This window comes from Oncorhynchus clarkii, chromosome 6 (assembly GCF_045791955.1).
Source record: "Oncorhynchus clarkii lewisi isolate Uvic-CL-2024 chromosome 6, UVic_Ocla_1.0, whole genome shotgun sequence".
Classification (NCBI taxonomy): Eukaryota; Metazoa; Chordata; class Actinopteri; order Salmoniformes; family Salmonidae; genus Oncorhynchus; species Oncorhynchus clarkii.
In genome coordinates this window covers 61,693,243-61,713,687 of record NC_092152.1, presented here as the reverse complement: position 1 = coordinate 61,713,687, position 20,445 = coordinate 61,693,243, and the positions used below count along the sequence as shown (strand labels likewise).

The 20,445-nt window shown below is 43.0% G+C and overlaps 1 protein-coding gene across 1 annotated transcript; it reads right to left on the bottom strand.

Moving 5' to 3' along the window:
- Window positions 1-328: 328 nt before the first annotated feature.
- On the bottom strand, window positions 329-18,530 carry LOC139412160 (putative solute carrier family 22 member 31). The gene is made up of 9 exons (XM_071158976.1): window positions 18,077-18,530; window positions 15,314-15,417; window positions 14,969-15,123; window positions 7,898-8,066; window positions 5,409-5,554; window positions 3,475-3,583; window positions 3,076-3,290; window positions 2,638-2,749; window positions 329-2,538 (listed from the first exon to the last, which is right to left on the bottom strand). The coding sequence occupies exons 1-9, from the start codon at window positions 18,464-18,466 to the stop codon at window positions 2,133-2,135; spliced, it is 1,806 nt and encodes a 601-aa protein (XP_071015077.1). The 5' UTR covers window positions 18,467-18,530; the 3' UTR covers window positions 329-2,132.
- Window positions 18,531-20,445: the final 1,915 nt, after the last annotated feature.

The following is a 20,445-nucleotide window of genomic DNA, read 5'->3' as shown; positions in this document are numbered from 1 at the left end:
TGACTGAAAAGCTTTCAGAGGGGAGTTTATGGTTGAGAGACAACAGTGAGCATCCCAAATAATTGATAGGCTGTTCCAGATGTCATGTTCTGAAGCCCTGACTGAGACAACTGCTGTACCTCTGTCTCCCTTTCCCTGTTCTTATACAGCCCTAGAGTCACGGAACACTGTCCATTGAGCACAATTTACTTCATTTTGACATACACAAAACAAAAACTCAAGGGCAGGTTAGAACAGTGTTTCACTCCTCAACAAAACAGTGTCTATGATCCCATCTGGCTCCAGCATTTTGAGAACGCTGTACAAACAGAGACATCGTGAACTTGGCAATGGTGTGTTTGGAATTACTCCAAGCCATCTTATTTTATTTACACTGAAATACGTTTCCAATTCTTCAAAATACAAAAATCTGACTTTGTTGATAAAACATAACACAAAGTTGAAAGACAAATGGTGGATTTTGTACATTCAATACATTTATAGGAGAACAGCACCATCTTGTGGTAAGCATTGTATCAGACATGAAGCACAGGGCAGCACTCAAAACATTTTCAGTTTCGGGCCATTCAAACTTACTGTTTAACAGATTTCATTTTTGAAAAGTGAGGTGAGCAAGCAAATAAAAGTTAAAAATAGAAGTGGATCAGCTTCAGAAAAATACTATAGCAACCTTAGTTCAACACCCAGTGACCTCGTTAAGACCCCATTGATGTCAAAAGCAGAATAGCATTGTTGAAAATGTCCTGACCGGGTCTGTTCGTTTACCATAATCTGAAAGGAAGTTAAGCATCTCTTTACTTGATGCTCGAGGTCACTGTTATTCTATTTATTTTTCTATGAGACATGTGAAGAGGGGCAAACAGTAGATCAACATTGTATGGCCTCAGCTTCCAGATAACTCAATTTGAACTTTCGAGAGTCAGTCAAGTTATTCATACCTGAAAATAATATAATACTTTGTACATGTAATTTAATATAAGTATTTTTTAGAAGGACAGAATATTGTCCATTGTGGGGAAAAGTTGAGCAGCTGCATTTACATTTTTTCCTAATAAACTTACTGTACAAGGGGCTATGTTCCCATGCAAGCAAAAGAGGGGGATGAAAAAGGAAGAGCGAATGAGTTAGAGTGTAAACATCCTATCCAACAATAACGTAAAACAGTTCCACAGCCAGGCCAAGAAGGGCAACACCTCAAACCACAGTCAAATACCAAAAACAGCAGTGAAATGTGGTTTAATAGTTGATAAAAATGTATTTAATTAAATTACTTATAGAATGTTAAGTATCATAGCAACTGCCTTCTTTGAACAGGAAAGTTCACCGTTTAAGGCAGAGAGATGGACGTGATACAACTAAGCACAATGAGGTAAAGTCCCATTTGAAAGGTTATAATGACTCAGAGTAGAGGTCATATTTCAATAATTTTAACAACTTTGTTCCTGGTGCAAATCATCATGTGACAACATCTCATGTTCTTAAAACACGTCCAACAAGTGGACAGGATGAAATGACCTTTCATTGCTTAGGTCATATTATCAGTGACTGATACTTCATTGAGCCCCCCCCCCCCCTCGTTGAGTCACCAATGAGTCAGATTAAGTAACAGTCAGGACCCTGCTCTTTCTCTTTGCAGTCACAGGCACAAGACAGCAGTACTGAAACGCATGAGTCACCAGTTAAGTGGACAAGCAACGCTTCTCAAGTGAACCTTAGTGGTTAATAAAGCCATAGCTCCCATGCTGCACAGCCTGGAGAAGAGAGGGCGTTAACACAGTCTTAGAAACAGCAGATCTCAATCAGTACAAAAACAAGCACACACACAGATCGTTTCTGTTGTATTGTTTGAAACACTTGGCACAACAACAAAAAAGACGGACACAGTAAATACACACATCTCCAACTCTCCTCCCCTTCCAAATATCCAAGAAGACCCGTCGTTCAGAGCGATACGAGTCTGGATCACACCGTCTCAGTCTGGTGAAAGGGAACCAGGCAGCTAGCCCAGGATGATACCAGGGAGAGATATCCAGTGGGTTTGAGGTGAGGTCTCTCTGTGGGAGAGGAGGATGGGTGATGGTAGTTAGAGGCTGCTAAGACAAGTCCTCTCTTAGTGCCTCTTCCTCCAGTATTCAGTGCACCTCGCTGTTGGAAGGCAGCAGTGGGGACTGGGAGGGCACAACGATCTTATAGGGTAAATTGTCTTTGATGAGCATCTTCCTGGTGGCGGTGACCAGGCGGGAGTAGTTATCAGGGTTGTACTCGGAGGCTCCACGCCGGGTATAGAGCAGGGGCAGGTTGTCTTCACGGGACAGGAAGAGAGGGGGCCGTCGCTGGCCCTCTCCATCCTTCAGGGAGTCGGGTAGCGGCTTGCGCTTGCTCTCCGGCAGCAGCATGATGGACAGCACCGAGAGGACGGCGAAGGAGGCGAAGATGACGTGGTGGAGGAAGAAACCCCTGTTGTTCTGGAGCTCCATCATAGAGGAGGCAGCCATCCCCATACAGCCAGACGCAAGCACCAGCCCCAGACAACCACCACTAAGGCAGATGGAGAGAGAGGGTCAGGAGAGATATAGAGTTCACTAACATTGTCAAGGCCACCTGACCCAGCATTCTGAGAGTAGACATAATACTCACCGGACTACGGTGGGCATGACCTCACTGGCGAAGAATGCACTGAGCATGGCCAGGGCCTGGGAGAAGAGGAGCCCCAGCACCGACAGCACCAACACCAGCACTCCACAAAGATCTAGAGAAGGACAAGGACACGTCTTTCTGATGACTCACTAAACTAGGCAAACTAGGAAACAGGCAATTTAAAAGAAAATTGACCTGAAATAACCTGAAAAAAATCTAATGGCCAATCAGAATCAGAACAGTGACATCGTTATGAATGAGGTCATTGTGGAAAACCATTGGCTAAAGTACGAGGAGAAGAGTTACTAATGAACCATGTACAGGGGAGAGACCGTATGAGACCCTGTATTGGTGCACTTAAAGAAAATGTGTGTATAGAAATAGTAAAGCAACATAGTATCATCATCATAGCACAGAAATAAAGCAAGTTAAACCTACACTGTGTGAGGGCCAGCAGCAGCAGCGAGGACAGGCCGGTGATAATGGCAGACAGAAGCAGGATACCACGGCGACCAAAGAGGTTGACGGACAGGCAGAGGAAGACACATCCCAGAGCTCCAGTCACCACACGCAGGAAGTAACTAAAGTAGAAGTTGTGGGAGTAGCTGTGGAGGTTCCTGATGAAACAGTACTGGATGCCTGTGCCTATGAACCTGGAGGAGGAGGAGAGTTAGGAAAGGTTAGGTCCTTGGCCCAAAACATGAAACTTACTCTGTCCAAACTGTACTGTTAAAAGCAGCTGCGGTAAATGGTAACATTACCATTCCTCGTGGCTGTATTGTTCAGTGGGGGGAGTCATATAGAAGGTCATAAAAGCTGCGTTAGCTCCTAACTCACATAGTAAAGCTAAGGATGAGGCAGTTCCTCCAGATCACTCGGGTGGAATGCAACTCCAGGACTGAGTGGTAGCAAGGCTGGGTATAATCTGGGTACTCCGCATCGATCTCTACTGAGAAGAAAAGGAGAGGGAGGGAGAGAAGGAGAGATATGAGCCTGCATTCACACTGCCAATACCAAAGCCAAAGGGCACTTGACCCAAATGCTGTTCACTTGGTACAAACATATAACCCACATTCCATAGGGAATCTCTCTCCTCAGAACCAGTGCCTACGATTAAATCACACTAAATGGAACCATTCAGTCGGACTAGAAGTTAAGAGCGTTGGGCCAGTAACCGAAAGGTCTCTGGTTCGAATCCCTGTGCCGACTAGGTGAAAAATCGACCGGTGTGTCCTTGAGCAAGGCACTTAACCCTGATTGCTCCTGTAAGTCACTTTGGATAAGAGCGTCTGATAAATTACCAAAATATAAAATGTCATGGGTCTTGATTTGGATTAAGGTAATTCCAGTTCGTGATTTAGTACACTACGGTCGCATTGAAATGTCCAACAAACAAAGAGATCTTATCATGACTACCACAGGAGAGCACAGGTGCTGGATGCTCTCACTCATTAAGTGACTGGCTGCCTGTGAAAGAGCTCAGTTGTCTAGATGGCACGGGTAACCAGGCACACTTCTGAACCATCTCAGAAACGTCCAATGCTACGTGTACCTCAAACAAAGTTCACTAATATTGGATATGAGGGAATGCTGTGAGTGGACTGGATGGGTTGTCTGTTAGGTGTTGCTGTGCTGATTGTGGATAAGTGAAAACCAATAACCTAACATATGGGGAAACCTGGGCGTTTGGATGTATCGCCCAAAGCATTAGTTTACCTCTCTAACAATGCAGCTACAAGGTTAAGATAAAGATTTTTGGTTTGGGTGCCAGGCAGGTATTAACCCTGCTGAAAGGAAGAGAGTAGGATAGAGAGAGTACAGCTACCACACACACACACACAGGCAGAAGAGGCTGCCTAGAGTGTAGCCTGTTTGCCAGGTATCCTTTCTCTCCACTGGCACACCACAGGGGTAACCCAACCAATAATACCTCACACAATAATAAGGATTAGAGCGACTCATAGGTAACCGACTATAGAGAACCCAGTCATCAACAAATGATTTGCAATACTTTGTGTTAGTTCCCAGAGTGAAGAGTGAATGGGTGTATGAAATGATGTGGGTGTAGACAAAACATTTTGTTTTTTACCTAAGTCTCTAAGGACAGAAAACCATAGGAACCAATATAAATCTAGTTCAATCAATAATCCCATATAATAAACCATCTCCACCGCACACTCTGTTGAACACCACTGTCACAAATATGTCCTGAAAGCAATAATAGGCCAGCAGTACTCACCATAGTACTGAACATACTATGGTGAGCAGCGCAAAACAAAAAAGAAGTAAAATCAGCTCCAGTGTGAAGCACTGGAGCGAGAGAGGGCTATGTCTTAGCTATAAACTCCAGGCTTTCAGTTGCACTCGTCTGGTTTGTTGGTTTATTTGTCAACGCTTCGCAACAATGTTGCTACTAATCCATGCGATCAATGACAAGAGCGGTCCCAACAGATTCAAAACACGACATTGAGCGGTGACACCGGCGATCGATTTAAACACTTTACGAACTAAGCACGCTGAAAATAAACAAGACTTCTGCAAAGAGATACACACTGTCAAAAGTACAGCGTCAACCGACAGCTCTCACAGAGCGGAAGAGTCATTTTCATTTCCTCCTTCCTGACTGTTGATGCGCTCTTAAAAGTGGCAACACACGGTAAAGGCTCCGTGCAGGATTTCGCCGCAACTGATTACACTACCAAAGGCAGCAGACATTATTCATTGACACAGACCAGCTAAAAGGGTCAGGATAGGGTGGGGGATGATGATACCTGAGAGCAGGTTCTCAGCAGGGTAGATGTCCTCCCTGAGATAGACTCTGTTTCTGGTGGAGAAGATCTGGAGACACCTCTTAGCCTGGTGGATCTGACCTGTGGCCAGAAGCCAGCGGGGAGACTCGGGAAACACTGACGGACAACTGAGGGGGATACGAGAAAACAGGAATAGAAAAAAACACTCTTTCTCCATCCATGACACTCTCTCTACTTCCTGTCCTTCCACAAAAATGCATAATAATTATAACACACATCCCTCTTTCTCTATCCATGCCTTTAGACCAGGGGTGGGCAAACTTTTTGGTTCGAGGGCCACATCGGCCACATTTTTTGGGGGGACCAATTGTTTGTTCAAGTCAATTTGCGGGGGCCTCCATAGTTGCGCAGCGGTCTAAGGGACTGCATCACAGTGCTTGAGGCGTCATTACAGACCCGGGTTCGATCCCAGGCTGTGTCACAGCTTGCCGTGACTGGGAGACCTATGAGGCGGCGCACAATTGGCCCAGCGCCGTCCGGGTTAGGGGAGGGTCTGGTAGGCCAAGATTTCCGCTCTAGTGACTCCTGTGGCGGGCCGGGCGAATGCACGCTGACACGGTCACCAGGTGTCCACGGTGTTTCCTCCGACACATTGGTGCGGCTGGTTTACGTGTTAGGTGGGCATTGTGTCAAGAAGCAGTGCTGATTGGCTGGGTTGTGTTTCGGAGGACACGCGGCTCTCGACCTTCGCCTCTTCCGAGTCCGTACGGGAGTTGCAGCGATGGGACAAGACTAACTACCAATTGGATATCTGATAGGTGAGAATTGTCTGTTTATTGAATGATTAGAATATTCCGCCCTGAAACATATCATTGTATTGTATTGATTATAATGTATGAAATCATAATCAATAAATGTGTAGTCCCAGTCAGAATTAGGGTGAAACAATATGCCTTTATGGTATTCTAAACACAGACTGTCTGAGCTCGGTGTCGACCTGACTAGAGATTTGTGAGAGGACGGGGAGTACGTCTCAAGGACAAAGTCACCATCTCTGTCGGCTGGGTAGTGAGACAGACAGTGTGTGCGTAGCAGGACATGTGTGTGCGTATGTTTGTGTGTATGTGTGTGCGTATGTTTGTGTGTATGTTTGTGTGTATGTGTGTGCGTATGTTTGTGTGTGCGTATGTTTGTGTGTATGTGTGTGCGTATGTTTGTGTGTATGTGTGGGCGTATGTTTGTGTGTATGTGTGTGTGTATGTTTGTGTGTGCGTATGTTTGTGTGTGCGTATGTTTGTGTGTGCGTATGTTTGTGTGTGCGTATGTTTGTGTGTATGTTTGTGTGTATGTTTGTGTGTGCGTGCGTATGTTTGTGTGTATGTGTGTGCGTATGTTTGTGTGTATGTGTGTGCGTATGTTTGTGTGTATGTGTGTGTGTATGTGCGTATGTTTGTGTGTATGTGTGTGCGTATGTGTGTGCGTATGTTTGTGTGTGCGTATGTTTGTGTGTGCGTATGTTTGTGTGTGCGTATGTTTGTGTGTATGTGTGGGCGTATGTTTGTGTGTATGTGTGGGCGTATGTGTGTGCGTATGTTTGTGTGTGCGTATGTTTGTGTGTATGTGTGGGCGTATGTTTGTGTGTATGTGTGTGCGTATGTTTGTGTGTGCGTATGTTTGTGTGTATGTGTGGGCGTATGTTTGTGTGTATGTGTTCGTATGTTTGTGTGTATGTGTGGGCGTATGTTTGTGTGTATGTGTGGGCGTATGTTTGTGTGTATGTGTGGGCGTATGTTTGTGTGTATGTGTGTTCGTATGTTTGTGTGTATGTGTGGGCGTATGTTTGTGTGTATGTGTGGGCGTATGTTTGTGTGTATGTGTGTTCGTATGTTTGTGTGTATGTGTGTTCGTATGTTTGTGTGTATGTGTGGGCGTATGTTTGTGTGTATGTGTGGGCGTATGTTTGTGTGTATGTGTGGGCGTATGTTTGTGTGTATGTGTGTTCGTATGTTTGTGTGTATGTGTGGGCGTATGTTTGTGTGTATGTGTGTTCGTATGTTTGTGTGTATGTGTGTTCGTATGTTTGTGTGTATGTGTGGGCGTATGTTTGTGTGTATGTGTGGGCGTATGTTTGTGTGTATGTGTGGGCGTATGTTTGTGTGTATGTGTGGGCGTGAGAAGTCAGTATAAAATGAATTGATTTGTATTCTTGACTTCAGAACATTCCCGTGAATAAACATTTAACTTTGGTTTCCTTTTCTATCAGTATCTTACAAATCCTGATATAACAGACTAAGGGTAACTTAATTGAATTGGTAAATGAACAGGAGTATAGAATTCTCCTGACAATATCACAAAATGTATAAGAAAAAAAACACAAAAAACAACAATTGTAAAAAAAATAATAATAATTGTCTCGCGGGCTGGATTGAAGTACCCGGTGGGCCGTACTTTGCACCCCCCCCCTTGCATTATACCACTTTACACAAAAAAAATGCTTATGACAGACTCACCACCAATAGGAGAGCAACAGGAGCAGTGGCAAGGTTGCCACTGCTTGAAGAACTGGCCAATCACGACACAGCACCGCCAGCCCTGGCAACAAGAGCTCTGCCACGACGGCAAAGAAACCACTGACCATTTCAACCATGAGACGATGGGGAGGGTCACACAGCTCCAGTCCTGGAGAACACAAAGGGAGATGCAGAGAGGATGAAGGAAGGAGATAGAGGAAAGAGAGAAGGAAAACTAAATAAAACTATTTGTGACCATTTGTGTGGTGTGAAATTCATCTCTACTTTGACCTAAACTCCAATGCCCTAGTTCTTCTCCTTCAAAACCCCTCACAGAGAAAACAAAGGAAAAAAACACACATTTTCTTCCACTATGTTCTGTCCTGCTATTGTTCCCCCACTCCCCCTTTGAAGAACTCTCTGGCAGTAGATCACAGAGGCAGTCCTCCAGAATACAGCCTAAAACCAACATTTAACCAGTGACCTTAGAGGAATGTAAGAAGAGCAAATGTGTGTGTGGCTGTGTTAAAGACTGCGGTGGGCCTCCCTCTCAGGCTGTATCTAGCACCATTACTCCCACACACAGAAGGGTCTTAAAAACACATGGAGCACTGCTTGACCGCTTTCACTCAGCAAAGAACACACCATTTCACACAATTAGCTCACAATCACAGGAAGGTTACAGAAAGAAAACCCCAAACCCCCTAACAATGGAACAACACTGGGGAGGGGGACGACTCTTGGTCTAGGGATGGCCTAGCCCAGAGAGCTTTGAGTTACCTCACACTCAAGCCATCTCTGAGAGAGGGAGGGGGTGTAAAGGGGGAAGGAGAGAGTCAGTGAATAAGTAATGCTCAGCTTGGCTCCAGGCTGTGTGTTCCAACCAGTGCCCTTTGAACCCTAATAAGACAGCAGTGCAACAAGATGGCACCCGGTGACCCGGGTATGGGACCACAACCCCTAACCTGTCACCCTCCCCTACACCTTTAACATCCCCCAATCACTTTTCCCTCCAGTGATCCTTGATGTTTATTGGCAACAGAGGGAAACCCCTGTGGAATCATGGGACATAAGGTAAGGACTTTCTAACCCCCATAGCAGCAATAGAGGGCTATGGTCAACCTGGAAGTAACAAACATAAATCCGGGTCATTCCAAATAGTATGACACGTTTCGTATGGTATTTATTCATTTGTGGCTATCCATCATCCATTTCATACGATATGTTACGAATTGCAATTCGTACAATATGTTACGAATTCCAATTTGTTGTAGCTAATGTTAGCTAGGTGGCTAACTTTAGCTGGGTTTGGAGTTAAGGTTAGGAGTTAGGTTAAGGTTAGGGGAAGGGTTAGCTAACATGCTAAGTTGCAAAGTAGCTTAAAAAATAGAAAGTAGTAGAAAATGTTAAAATCAAAAGTTGTCAGTGATGAGATTCAAACACACAATCTTTGGGTTGCTAGATGTTAGGCGTTTGCGTTACATGCCCAGTCCACCCATCCACACTGCTTTTGTTTGCCTTCTGTCTTATGTAACCATACCAAACATAACATACTCATTTGAGTGTCTCCGATTTACTTATACTATGTTATGTCGAGTCTATGAGACCAGGTTGCTATGGGAAGTATGGGGGAATGCCACACAGCCTCTTTTAAAAAAATGTTTTTACAACGTCAATATGCATTTGTTCTCAATGTATTGACGTGAAACTGGTAACAGTTGAGAAAAAAGTCAATAGTTGGAAGAGTTAATTGAAAATAATGCCATTGTTGATTAGATACTTTTTCATTAGACTATTTTCTCTTTAACCATATGGACAATATTGACACACAAAAAATGTAAACTATATATGAATACAGTTATCCAAGTATAAATGACCAGAGTTACGATAGATTACCAAAATGACTGAAGATTCCCGTAACTTTGGTTAATTTCCAGTAGCTTTGCAGTACTTTTAGAAGAGTGCAAATGACATGTAGTGGCAGCGAATTGTCTCAGTTCCATTTATTTCTATGCAATATTGACATGATTGATTAATCTGTGTGTGCTATTGATTAAAGTAGAACCAGCTAATCAATTTCAGTCTGGAGTGACAGTTTGGTAACTGTTGATGGGTGAGCAGTTAAGGTACTAATTTAGCAAAATACAATGAACAAAAATATAAATGCAACTTCAAAGATTTTACAGAGTTACAGTTAATATAAGGAAATCAGTCAATAATAATAATAATTAGGCCCTATTCTATGGATTTCACATGGGAATACAGATATGCATCTTTTGGTTACAGATACCCGAAGAAAAGAAAAAAAGAATTAGGGGCATGGATCAATATCTGGTGTGACCATCATTTGCCTCATGCAACTCCTTTGCATGGAGTTGATCAGGCTGTTGATTGTGGCCTGTGGAATGTTGTCCCACTCCTCTTCAATGGCTCTGTGAAGTTGCTGGATATTGGCAGGAACTAGAACAAGCTCTCACACACGTTGATCCAGAGCATTCCAAACATGCTCAGAATGTGACATGTCTGGTGAGTATGCAAGCCATGTGGAACATTTTCAGCTTCCAGGCATTGTGTACAGATTCTTGCGACACGGGGCCATGCATTATCATGCTGAAACATGAGGTGATGGAGGCGGGTGAATGGCACGACATTGGGCCTCAAAATCTCGTCACAGTACCTCTGTACATTCAAATTGCCATCGATAAAATGCAATTGCGTTCCTTGTACGTAGCTTATGCCTGCCCATACCATAACCCCACCGCCACCATGGGGCACTCTGTTCACAAAGTTGACATCAGCAAATCGCTCGCCCAAGCAACGCCATACACTCAGCCTGCCATCTGCCCCGTACAGTTGAAACCAGGATTAATCCGTGAAGAGCACACTTCTCCAGCATGACAGTGGCCATCGAAGGTGAGCATTTGGCAAGAGCTCTGGTGGACATTTCTGCAGTCAGCATGCCAATTGCACTCTCCCTTAAAACTAGAGATATCTGTAACATTGTGTTGTGTGACATTTTAGAGTTTCCTTTTATTGTCCCCAGCACAAGGTGCACCTGTGCACATGCTATTTAATCAGCTTCTTGATATGCCACATCTGTCAGGTGGATGGATTATCTTGGCAAAGGATAAATGCTCACTAACAGGGATGTAAACAAATTTGTGCACACAATTTTAGAGAAGGTTTTTGTAGTAGCTATGGAAGATTTCTGGGAAATTTTATTTCAGCTTATGAAACCAACACTTTACATGTTGCATTTATATTTTTGTTCAGTATACAAGTGACGTGTGTATAGGGAGCATTTAAAAAAAATCTATCGTCTTCAACATCAGAACTTATTTCAGCATATTGATATGAATTTGAACATTTAAAACGGGTGTTTTGACACCATGACAACAGGAAGCAGCAACAGTATTTTTCTCAACTTATGTTTTAGTAATATAAACTCAGCAAAAAAAAGAAACGTCCTCTCACTGCCAACTGTGTTTATTTTCAGCAAACTTAACGTGTAAATATTTGTATGAACATAACAAGATTCAACAACTGAGACATAAACTGAACAAGTTACACAGACATGTGACTAACATAAATGGGATAATGTGTCACTGAATAAAGGGGGGTCAAAATCAAAAGTTACAATCAGCATCTGCATTAAGTACTGCAGTGCATCTCCTCCTCATGGACTGCACCAGATTTGCCAGTTCTTGCTGTGAGATGTTACCCCACTCTTACACTAAGGTACCTGCAAGTTCCTGGACATTTCTGGGGGGAACGGCCCTAGCCCTTACCCTCCGATCCAACAGGTCCCAGACGTGCTCAATGGGATTGAGATCCGGGCTTCTCGCTGGCCATGGCAGAACACTGACATTCCTGTCTTGCAGGAAATCACGCACAGAACGAGCAGTATGGCTGGTGGCATTGTCATGCTGGAGGGTCATGTCAGGATGTGCCTGCAGGAAGGGTACCACATGAGGGAGGAGGATGTCTTCCCTGTTACGCACAGCGTTGAGATTTCCTGCAATGACAACAAGCTCATTTCTATGATGCTGTGAATACACCGCCCCAGACAATGACTGACCCTCCACCTCCAAATCGATCCCGCTCCAGAGTACAGGGCTCAGTGTAACGCTCATTCCTTAGACGATAAAAGCGAATCCAACCATCACCCCTGGTGAGACAAAACAGCGACTCTTCAGTGAAGAGCACTTTTTGCCAGTCCTGTCTGGTCCAGCGACGGTGGGTTTGTGCCCATTGGTGACGTTGTTGCCGGGTGATGTCTGGTGAGGACCTGCCTTACAACAGGCCTACATGCCCTCAGTCCAGCCTCTCTCAGCCTATTGCAGACAGTCTGAGTACTGATGGAGGGATTGTGCGTTCCTGGTGTAAATCGGGTAGTTGTTGTTGCCATCCGTTACCTTATTTTATTATTATTAATTCACCTTTATTTAACCAGGTAGGCTAGTTGAGAACAAGTTCTCATTTACAACTGCGACCTGGCCAAGATAAAGCACAGCAGTTAGACACATACAACAACACAGAGTTACACATGGAATATACAAACATACAGTCAATAATACAGTAGAAAAAAATCTAAGTCTATGTACAGTGAGTGCAAATGAGGTAAGGGAGGTAAAGGCAATAAATAGGCCATGGTGGTGATGTAATTACAACATAGCAATTAAACACTGGAATGGTAGATGTGCAAAATATGAATGTGCAAGTAGAGATAATGGGGTGCAAAGGAGCAAGATAAATAAATAAATACAGTATAGGGATGGGGTAGTTGAATTTGCTGTTTACAGATGGGATATGTACAGGTGCAGTGATATGTGAGCTGCTCTGACAGATGGTGAGGGAGACATGATTCTCCTGCTTCAGTGATTTTTGTAGTTCGTTCCAGTCATTGGCAGCAGAGAATGGGGCCTGTCCCGCAGGTGTGATGTTCGGATGTACCAATCCTGTGCAGGGGGTTGTTACACGTGGTCTGCCACTGCGAGGATGATCAGCTGTCCGTCCTGTCACCCTGTAGGGCTTTCTTAGGAATCTCACAGTACGGACATTGCAATTTATTGCCCTGGCCACATCTGCAGTCCTCATGCCTCCTTGCAGCATGCCTAAGGCACATTCACACAGATGAGCAGGGACCCTGGGCATCTATCTTTTAGTGGTTTTCAGAGTCCTTTTTAGTGTCCTAAGTGTTCATAACTGTGACCTTAATTGCCGAATGCCTGTAAGCTGTTAGTGTCTTAACGACCGTTCCACAGGTGCATGTTCATTCATTGTTTATGGTTCATTGAACAAGCATGGGAAACAGTGTTTAAACCCTTTACAATGGAGATCTATGAAGTTATTTGGATTTTAATAATTATTTTTGAAAGACAGGGTCCTGAAAAAGGGACCTTTCTTTTTTTACATGGTACTTACAATTTTTTTTTACGTGTTTCTACTTAAATCAGGTAAAAACTACCGAATGAACCCAAAAATGTGCTAGGATTGATTGATTTTGATGATATTAGTGAAATTGTGAGAATGAGTTCGTCCTGGCTTCCCATAGATCATTGTCCCTACACAACGCTAAGGGAAGCACTTTGTGTGGGACCTTTTGATATATGGGTTTGGTCTATACTTATCCAACAGATGTTAGCCACTGACACACTTGAGTGAGAAGTAATAAAAACTGCTATTAAATATATTTAAATATATTTTGCCGACTGCTTTAATTCAGCTAAACAAAGTCGGATGTAGAACTCCCACCTGAACTGTCCAGAATACAGAAATCTACAATATGATCCACATGACCATTTCACAAATGATATTACATTTCACAGAAATACACTGCGCTGACGTAAGAACAATACCAGTAACTGCCCTAGGCTTGGGCGGTATACCATATACCGGGGTATTTAGAAATAGCCACAGGAGGCTTTTTTAATACCGTCAATACCAAAGTTTTTCAATAAATTTACATTTGTAGCTTTTTAAGTAAATACCTGCAGTCAACTTTTGCAATACTTTAGGAAATAAAGCTGACCGCGTTCTTCATTTCACCTTTCACATTACGAAGCTTACCGCAGTTCCCCAGAACAGTTGAGCCAGTTAAGTGTTTGTTTGTAAATTGCACAGCGGGGAAAAAGCAGGAGCAGTTGAGTTTAGCTGTGAATTGACAGGGGTCGTGTTCCATATTTAAAGTCAACAGTTTTTTTGCTTCAATAGTGATCAGGGCCGTGCAACTACTAACTAAACCACTACTGTTTTCCTTCACAGAAAATACATTTGTGCAACACATTCAGAAAGTGCGCAACGCTATTTGGCTGGCAGCCACACAAGTGAATGAGCTTACAATGAAAAAGCACGTTTTTTTTGTTGCTTGAAGTTTTTTGCTTGAAGTTAATCTAGCATTTTACCAGACGACTACACCGAGAAAAGTACAGGAGAAAAGCAGCTACACATCAGTCAGAGCGCTGTCTGCTGATAGAATGCCCATTGGTGAATTCCCAGAGTGGAAAAGTGCAACTGAAGCACAAAATGTGTCTGATACAGAGCAGAAATTACAGTAAGAAGCATTTTAGATCTGCGTTTACAAAAAACGCAGCAAGATATTTCTTATGCGTTTTATATTTATTTTCTGGGTGAAAAACGCTTGCATTTTGCATTAACGCAACCCTCAAATTTACACTTGCTAGTTATCTACGTAAATGGCTGAATTAATAAGGAGACGGGGCATCATATAGTGTTAGCTTTCTTCTGTGTTTGGAAAGTCAAAGCCCTTTGGATGACTTATCTGTACAGCTTCCCCTGCCATCATGGACAGTTGCTGTTTTGCGTGATGCATTATTGTCTGTACCTTCTTGCCCTTTGTGCTGTTGTCTGTGCCCAATAATGTTTGTACCCATGTTTTGTAATGCTACAATGTTGTGCTGCTACCATGCAGTGTTGTCTTAGGTATCTTTTTATGTAGTGTTGTCTCTTGTCATGTGTGTTTTGTCTGATATTTTTATTTAATTTAAACTGCCCCATTAAGTGTGTACTCAGGAGTGAGCGGTATTAGTAGGGTGAGTCAAGTGTACTTACTGGCGAGGTAAGAGGAGAGGAAGACCCCAGCCAACATGGCGCCCTGAGACAGGCGTAGCAGCAGAAACACTACAGGGCTGTTGGACAGACACACAGCTACTCCTAACAGACCGGACAGAGACACAGACAGCAGGAAGCCCTGTCGACGACCCAACCTGAACATAGAGAAAAGACAGTTAGAGACACATAGCTTCCCATGCACACATATTAAACATTCATAATAGCCTAATACCATCAATAACATAAACATTAAATATGTGTGGTGAAATTAATACAATTGTAGTTTACAATTATACAAAAATACAACAGAAACATCACGCACACAAAATGCAGAAGTGTAGCTACCAGTCACACACTGTGCCCAGGAGGACATATCCCACAATCCACCCTGTCATGAAGCAGATGTGCTGCAGAGGAATCTTCCAATAGTCAACACACACTAGGTTCCACTGTGGAGCAGAGAGAGAGAGAGAGCGAGCGAGATGGTGAGTCATTCCACCTCAAAAAGAACAATAAGAGGATTGACACCCACCATCTCAGATTGTTCTGAAATAGTTTCTGTAGTTAGAAAAAGATAAGATAGTGGCCTCCTAAGTGGGAGGCCACAATCCGGGTTAGATCCCTGGCTGAGTTGCAGCCGGCCACAACCGGGAGACCCATGAGGCGGCGCACAATTGGCTTAGCGTCGTTCGGGTTAGGGGAGGGTTTGGCCAGCTGGAATGTCCTTGGCCCATCACGCTCTAGCGACTCCTTGTGCTGTATGGTGTCGGTACAGATGTTTTCTGGGTTAAGCGAGCAGTGTCAAGAAGCAGTGCGGCTTGGCAGGGTTGTGTTTCGGAGGACGCATGGCTCTCGACCTTCGCCTCTCCCGAGTCTGTACGGGAGTTGTGGCGATGGGACAAGACTAACTACCAATTGGATAACACGAAATTGGGGAGAAAAAAGGGGTTAAAATGTTTAAAAAAAAAATATATATATAGATTAGCATTCCTGAAACATTATTTGTTGAAATATAATTGATTTGACCCAAATTGGCCATTTTAAATGTACAGGATTCATATAGTAACTATTTGGTTGCAATCAATTAGCTTAATTTCTCAGAGATAAAATTATTTTCAATAAAATAATGTTTCAGGAAGGCTAATCTTATCTGTTCCTAACTACAGAAACGATTTCAGAACAATCTGAGATGGCAGGTGTCATGGCTTTCTGAAATGACATGGAATGACCCTTTTGCCACATAGTTAGGAATGAGGTAAAAGAGCCAAGTCAATGGAGCCACTGAAATAATGACATAATTGGTGGCCTATTTCTTCGTCCAGGATTGCATTACCAGGGTAGAGAAATTCCGGGGACAGATTGAGCATACCCTATTTTTAAGGACTGTTAATAAACATGCTTGGAAAATGTTTGAGACTGTAGCTCCATTATCCCTTATTGTTATATAAGTAAGAATTAAAGGCCAGTGGCACACACACACACACACACACACACACACACACACACACACACACACACACACACACACACACACACACACACACACACACACACACACACACACACACACACACACACACACACACGAGGGCAATGGAAATCCTTGTGCAAAGGAGGAGGAATTCAGCTGTGTGATAGATATCATCTCCTGATTGAATAAGAGTGACTGCAGATAGGTTTATCACATTAGAGACACTGCACTGTTTGGTTTCCAGTGCCTTCCACCATTCTTCACCCTACTCTAACGCTTTCTTTCTTCCTCCCTCCCCCATCTAATAATTTAATGTGCTCCTTTTCCCTCCCTTGCTTCATCTCTTGATCTGTCCCTATCATCCCACCCGTTAAAAATCAGGGCCAGAAGGACATCCATCCCTGCTGTTATATGTTGATACCCCTGTGGGGACATGAACAAATGTCCTGTGACATCATGGAGAAGGAAAGGGGGGGCTGGTTGCCAGGGAAACATGTGCGAGAAAATACACCACATCAGTACTACTGTCTGCCTTGTTGGATTCCTGTACAGCCCGCACACCCTGTCTCTCTCTCACACACACACCAGTATTTGCCTTGTGTCTGCACATTTGAGTAACTGCTGATACTTTTGTATACCAATAATCCCGTTCCAGTATTTGCAGTGGGATGGGCCTGCCCCTTTTTTGATATTATAATCGCTGGTGAGGTTTGTCCAGGTGCAATAAGTCAACATTTAGTTAACTTTTCCCAAGACGCAAAACAGGACAGCGTTAGAGAGGCATTGACTGTGCTAGTCTGAAATAAGAATATAGGCCTAGTAGTAAGAAATATGAAAAGGGTTCCCTTAGAGCCAAATAAATTCAGTTGAACTCGAGTGTTCCTTGGTTATGAGATGGCTAAGGGTCAGTACAGAAAGATGAATGTTCATCCTAGACTGACCCCTCATGTGCTCTGTTGAGGACATATCTTCACAGGAACTCCATCAGGGTGGAAGAACATGGTTGTCCCTGCATTTCCTGTTGTGCTGCTATCATCACATAATTACACATTCACCCATATTTCATGGCTCTGCACAGCAGTTTCGTTATGTAATTATTATATAAAACAGACTAATGTGATCTGATAAATAGTGCTAATAGGATTTTTTGTTGTTGAAATCTGGTAATCAAATTCAGCACATAACCAAAACACCATGTATCCTAGAGTTACAAACTCTAAAGCATGTTAACCAACAGCAGACTTGAGCAATGAGTAGGACTAACAGGGCATGTGCCGTGTCATCTATTGACGTTATCTAGTAGGCCTATTGATGACCAACTCTAGCCCCAGCAGTCTGTCTGGGACAAGCTCAATTAACACAAATGGGAATTAAAAAGTTGCAAACCCCGAAGTAATAGGCTAAACCCAAATGTACTTTGAGTAGCCGACTTTGAATGGATGAATAACATTCGACAGGGCTTGGCAAAGATATTTACACATTAGCCTGAAAAGGCGGCTACTTGTAAACCAAATCAGGTAAGGTAAATGCGTCGTCATAAAAACATCACTAGCACACGAATGATTGCTAATCTGTCAAAAGCACAAACTCTCCTAAAACAACCACAAACCATCGAATCCAAGTATATATTTGTTTACCTCTGTCACGTAGTTGCTCTGAAGCGCCGCAGCTTGGTCGTACTCCCATCCTCTCGTACATGGCACTATCTCCTTTGGAATGCTGTCTATGAAGTTGGAGACGTTTCTAGGGTACTTATAAAGTTTACAGTGACTCAGTCCAGAACCATTCACCCACGGTATGGCAAAATTGAGATACCCTTGTCTGGAATAATTACTGAAAAGAAAACCCGAAGGTAAAAGGGTCGGGTCGGGTTTACAGTGGTACAACCCGGGAATCAGGGTGTAAAAAACGTCGCAAAAAAGATTCAGCATCACAGCAAAATTCGGAAACCAGCTGAATATGGAAACAATTCTGTTATATCGTCCATATCCACCGATTTTGGTATAAATCTTCGTTTCAAAGTCCATTGTTAGAGACAATGCCGAGACAGCTGTTAGTCAGTAGTGTTGGACATCCACACACACCGCTGGGCATGGCAGGATAGGTTAGATGAGATAGCACAACTCCAGCCAAGTGGGCAGGTCGGTGAGTAACCGAAGTGTCATTGGTGGGAAGTCTATCTGCTCGTAGATCAGTGTTTGTACGCACTGTGGCCTAGGCCTATTTCGCACTGACAGATCGACATATTTCTTAACTTTATTTAGAGGATGGCAGAAGGGATCGGGTTGTCAAATCAATGTTTACGGTGTCATTCACTTAACATGGTCACCAAACACTGCTCGAGGAGTCAGGTAACAACAGGTGGGGTGAATAGAGGCCTACTGGAATTATATTTTGGTGTGGATGTGTCACTGTCAATGGAAACGCTTGTATGATTTCAAATGGTTACCCTCTTCATATCTGGCTCATAAGTAACCTACTATAAATACTTCTGTGTCAACAAATATAATGGCATCTACTGGTCATATTGCATGGCAAAGAATAGGCCTGTTATACCCACAGGTCTAAGTTTTTCTCAAAAGTCAAAACCCCTCATGATCATAGATCTAAATATCAGCCTAAACACACACTTTTCCAGGCGTCCTCCTGCTAGCCAAGTAAAAGATAAGAGCCAGTGTTTCCGCTACCTCTGTATAGACAGTTTTCTAATTGGTTTCAGTTGACCACTTTGGTGCCACAGAAGCCTGAATGTTGCCTTGAGGGCCTTTGGGACAAACCAGGGATTAAATATAGGGATGAAATTAAAATGTAAATGAAATCTGGTGCAACACATCCCTTCTCATACTCAGACTGATGATTTGTTGAACATTGTCTCTGCCAAATAAAGTATACATAGGTGTAAAGTGTTACACATGTGTACACTGATTGGTATTCTATCAACTTAACTTGCCTGTGATAAATATGCTAACCAATCTTAATTAATAAAAATGAACTGTTGTTAAAGTTCCTCATTTGGCTCAGAAACTGTGTGCGCGTGTTGGCATGGTGCTAAAATAGATGTGCCCATCTCCCGAACGACACAAGGCATATTTAAGAGTGTATGAATGAGGACAAAGTAAAAGCAGAAAACAGGAAATATTTCAAAATTTTATTTACGAACATAATCTCTGAGGAACAACAGCAGTTCTCGCGCTCTCTGTACATGCAACTGTAGAAAATAACAATTTAGAATTTTTCTTTCTTCAGTTTAGTCTTTTTGAATTTTCTCGCCTTTGTTTTTGCAGGAAATCAACACAGCTAGAGGTGAAAGTACTGGATCTTTTACAGCACTGACGATAGCATCAACAAACCCCTTGCCCCATAGCTGCTCCAACAATATGTACACAATTCAACTACATTGTACAAATAAAAAAAAGTGACGTTGTTACATCATCTGCAGCGAGCGCACCGTCTCGTTGCTGTTAGAACCCCACATTCTACGCAAGTTTAGACTAGTACAAAGAGGAGGGTGCAAAACGTCCTGGGATATTTATTTACAACTATGTACAATGTCTCCAACGCATTACAGGAGGAAAATTTACACAGCGGAGACCTTTAACTGAAACATACCACAGGTGTCAGAAAGATAATAAATAGGTTATTTGTCACCATTTAAAGAGTAGTTCTCCATGCTTTATTAGTCATTTCCCATTCTAATGAATCAGCTACTGTCTTGTTCAATAAAGGAAACTAGAAAAAGGCTTGAAATTGTGATTCTATTATGTAAAATAACAGTATGTCCAGTTAAATATTAAATGAACACTCAGATGGACACAGTAGAGGTAACTTGTTGCAGACTGATGAGGTCACAGGGTAATCTAGGGCATGGCCAAGTGGTTCACAGTAGGGGGGAGAAGGGAATGAGACCGGTGTACATTTCCTAATATAAATGATTATTCACTGGTGTGGGTTGGAAATAATATTTGGATGTGTGTATGAGACACCGTTGTCTCAACAAAAATCACAG

What these genes read in the sequence shown, in the direction of transcription:
- LOC139412160 (XM_071158976.1), bottom strand. Translation starts at nt 18,466, where the DNA reads ATGGACTTTGAAACGAAGATTTATACCAAAATCGGTGGATATGGACGA. An exon ending in CTGTTGCTCTCCTATTGGTG is followed by an intron (nt 5,555 to 7,897) that starts GTGAGTCTGTCA and finishes TATCCCCCTCAG; the next exon opens with TTGTCCGTCAGTGTTTCCCG. An exon ending in CTCATCCTTAGCTTTACTAT is followed by an intron (nt 3,291 to 3,474) that starts GTGAGTTAGGAG and finishes CTCCTCCTCCAG; the next exon opens with GTTCATAGGCACAGGCATCC.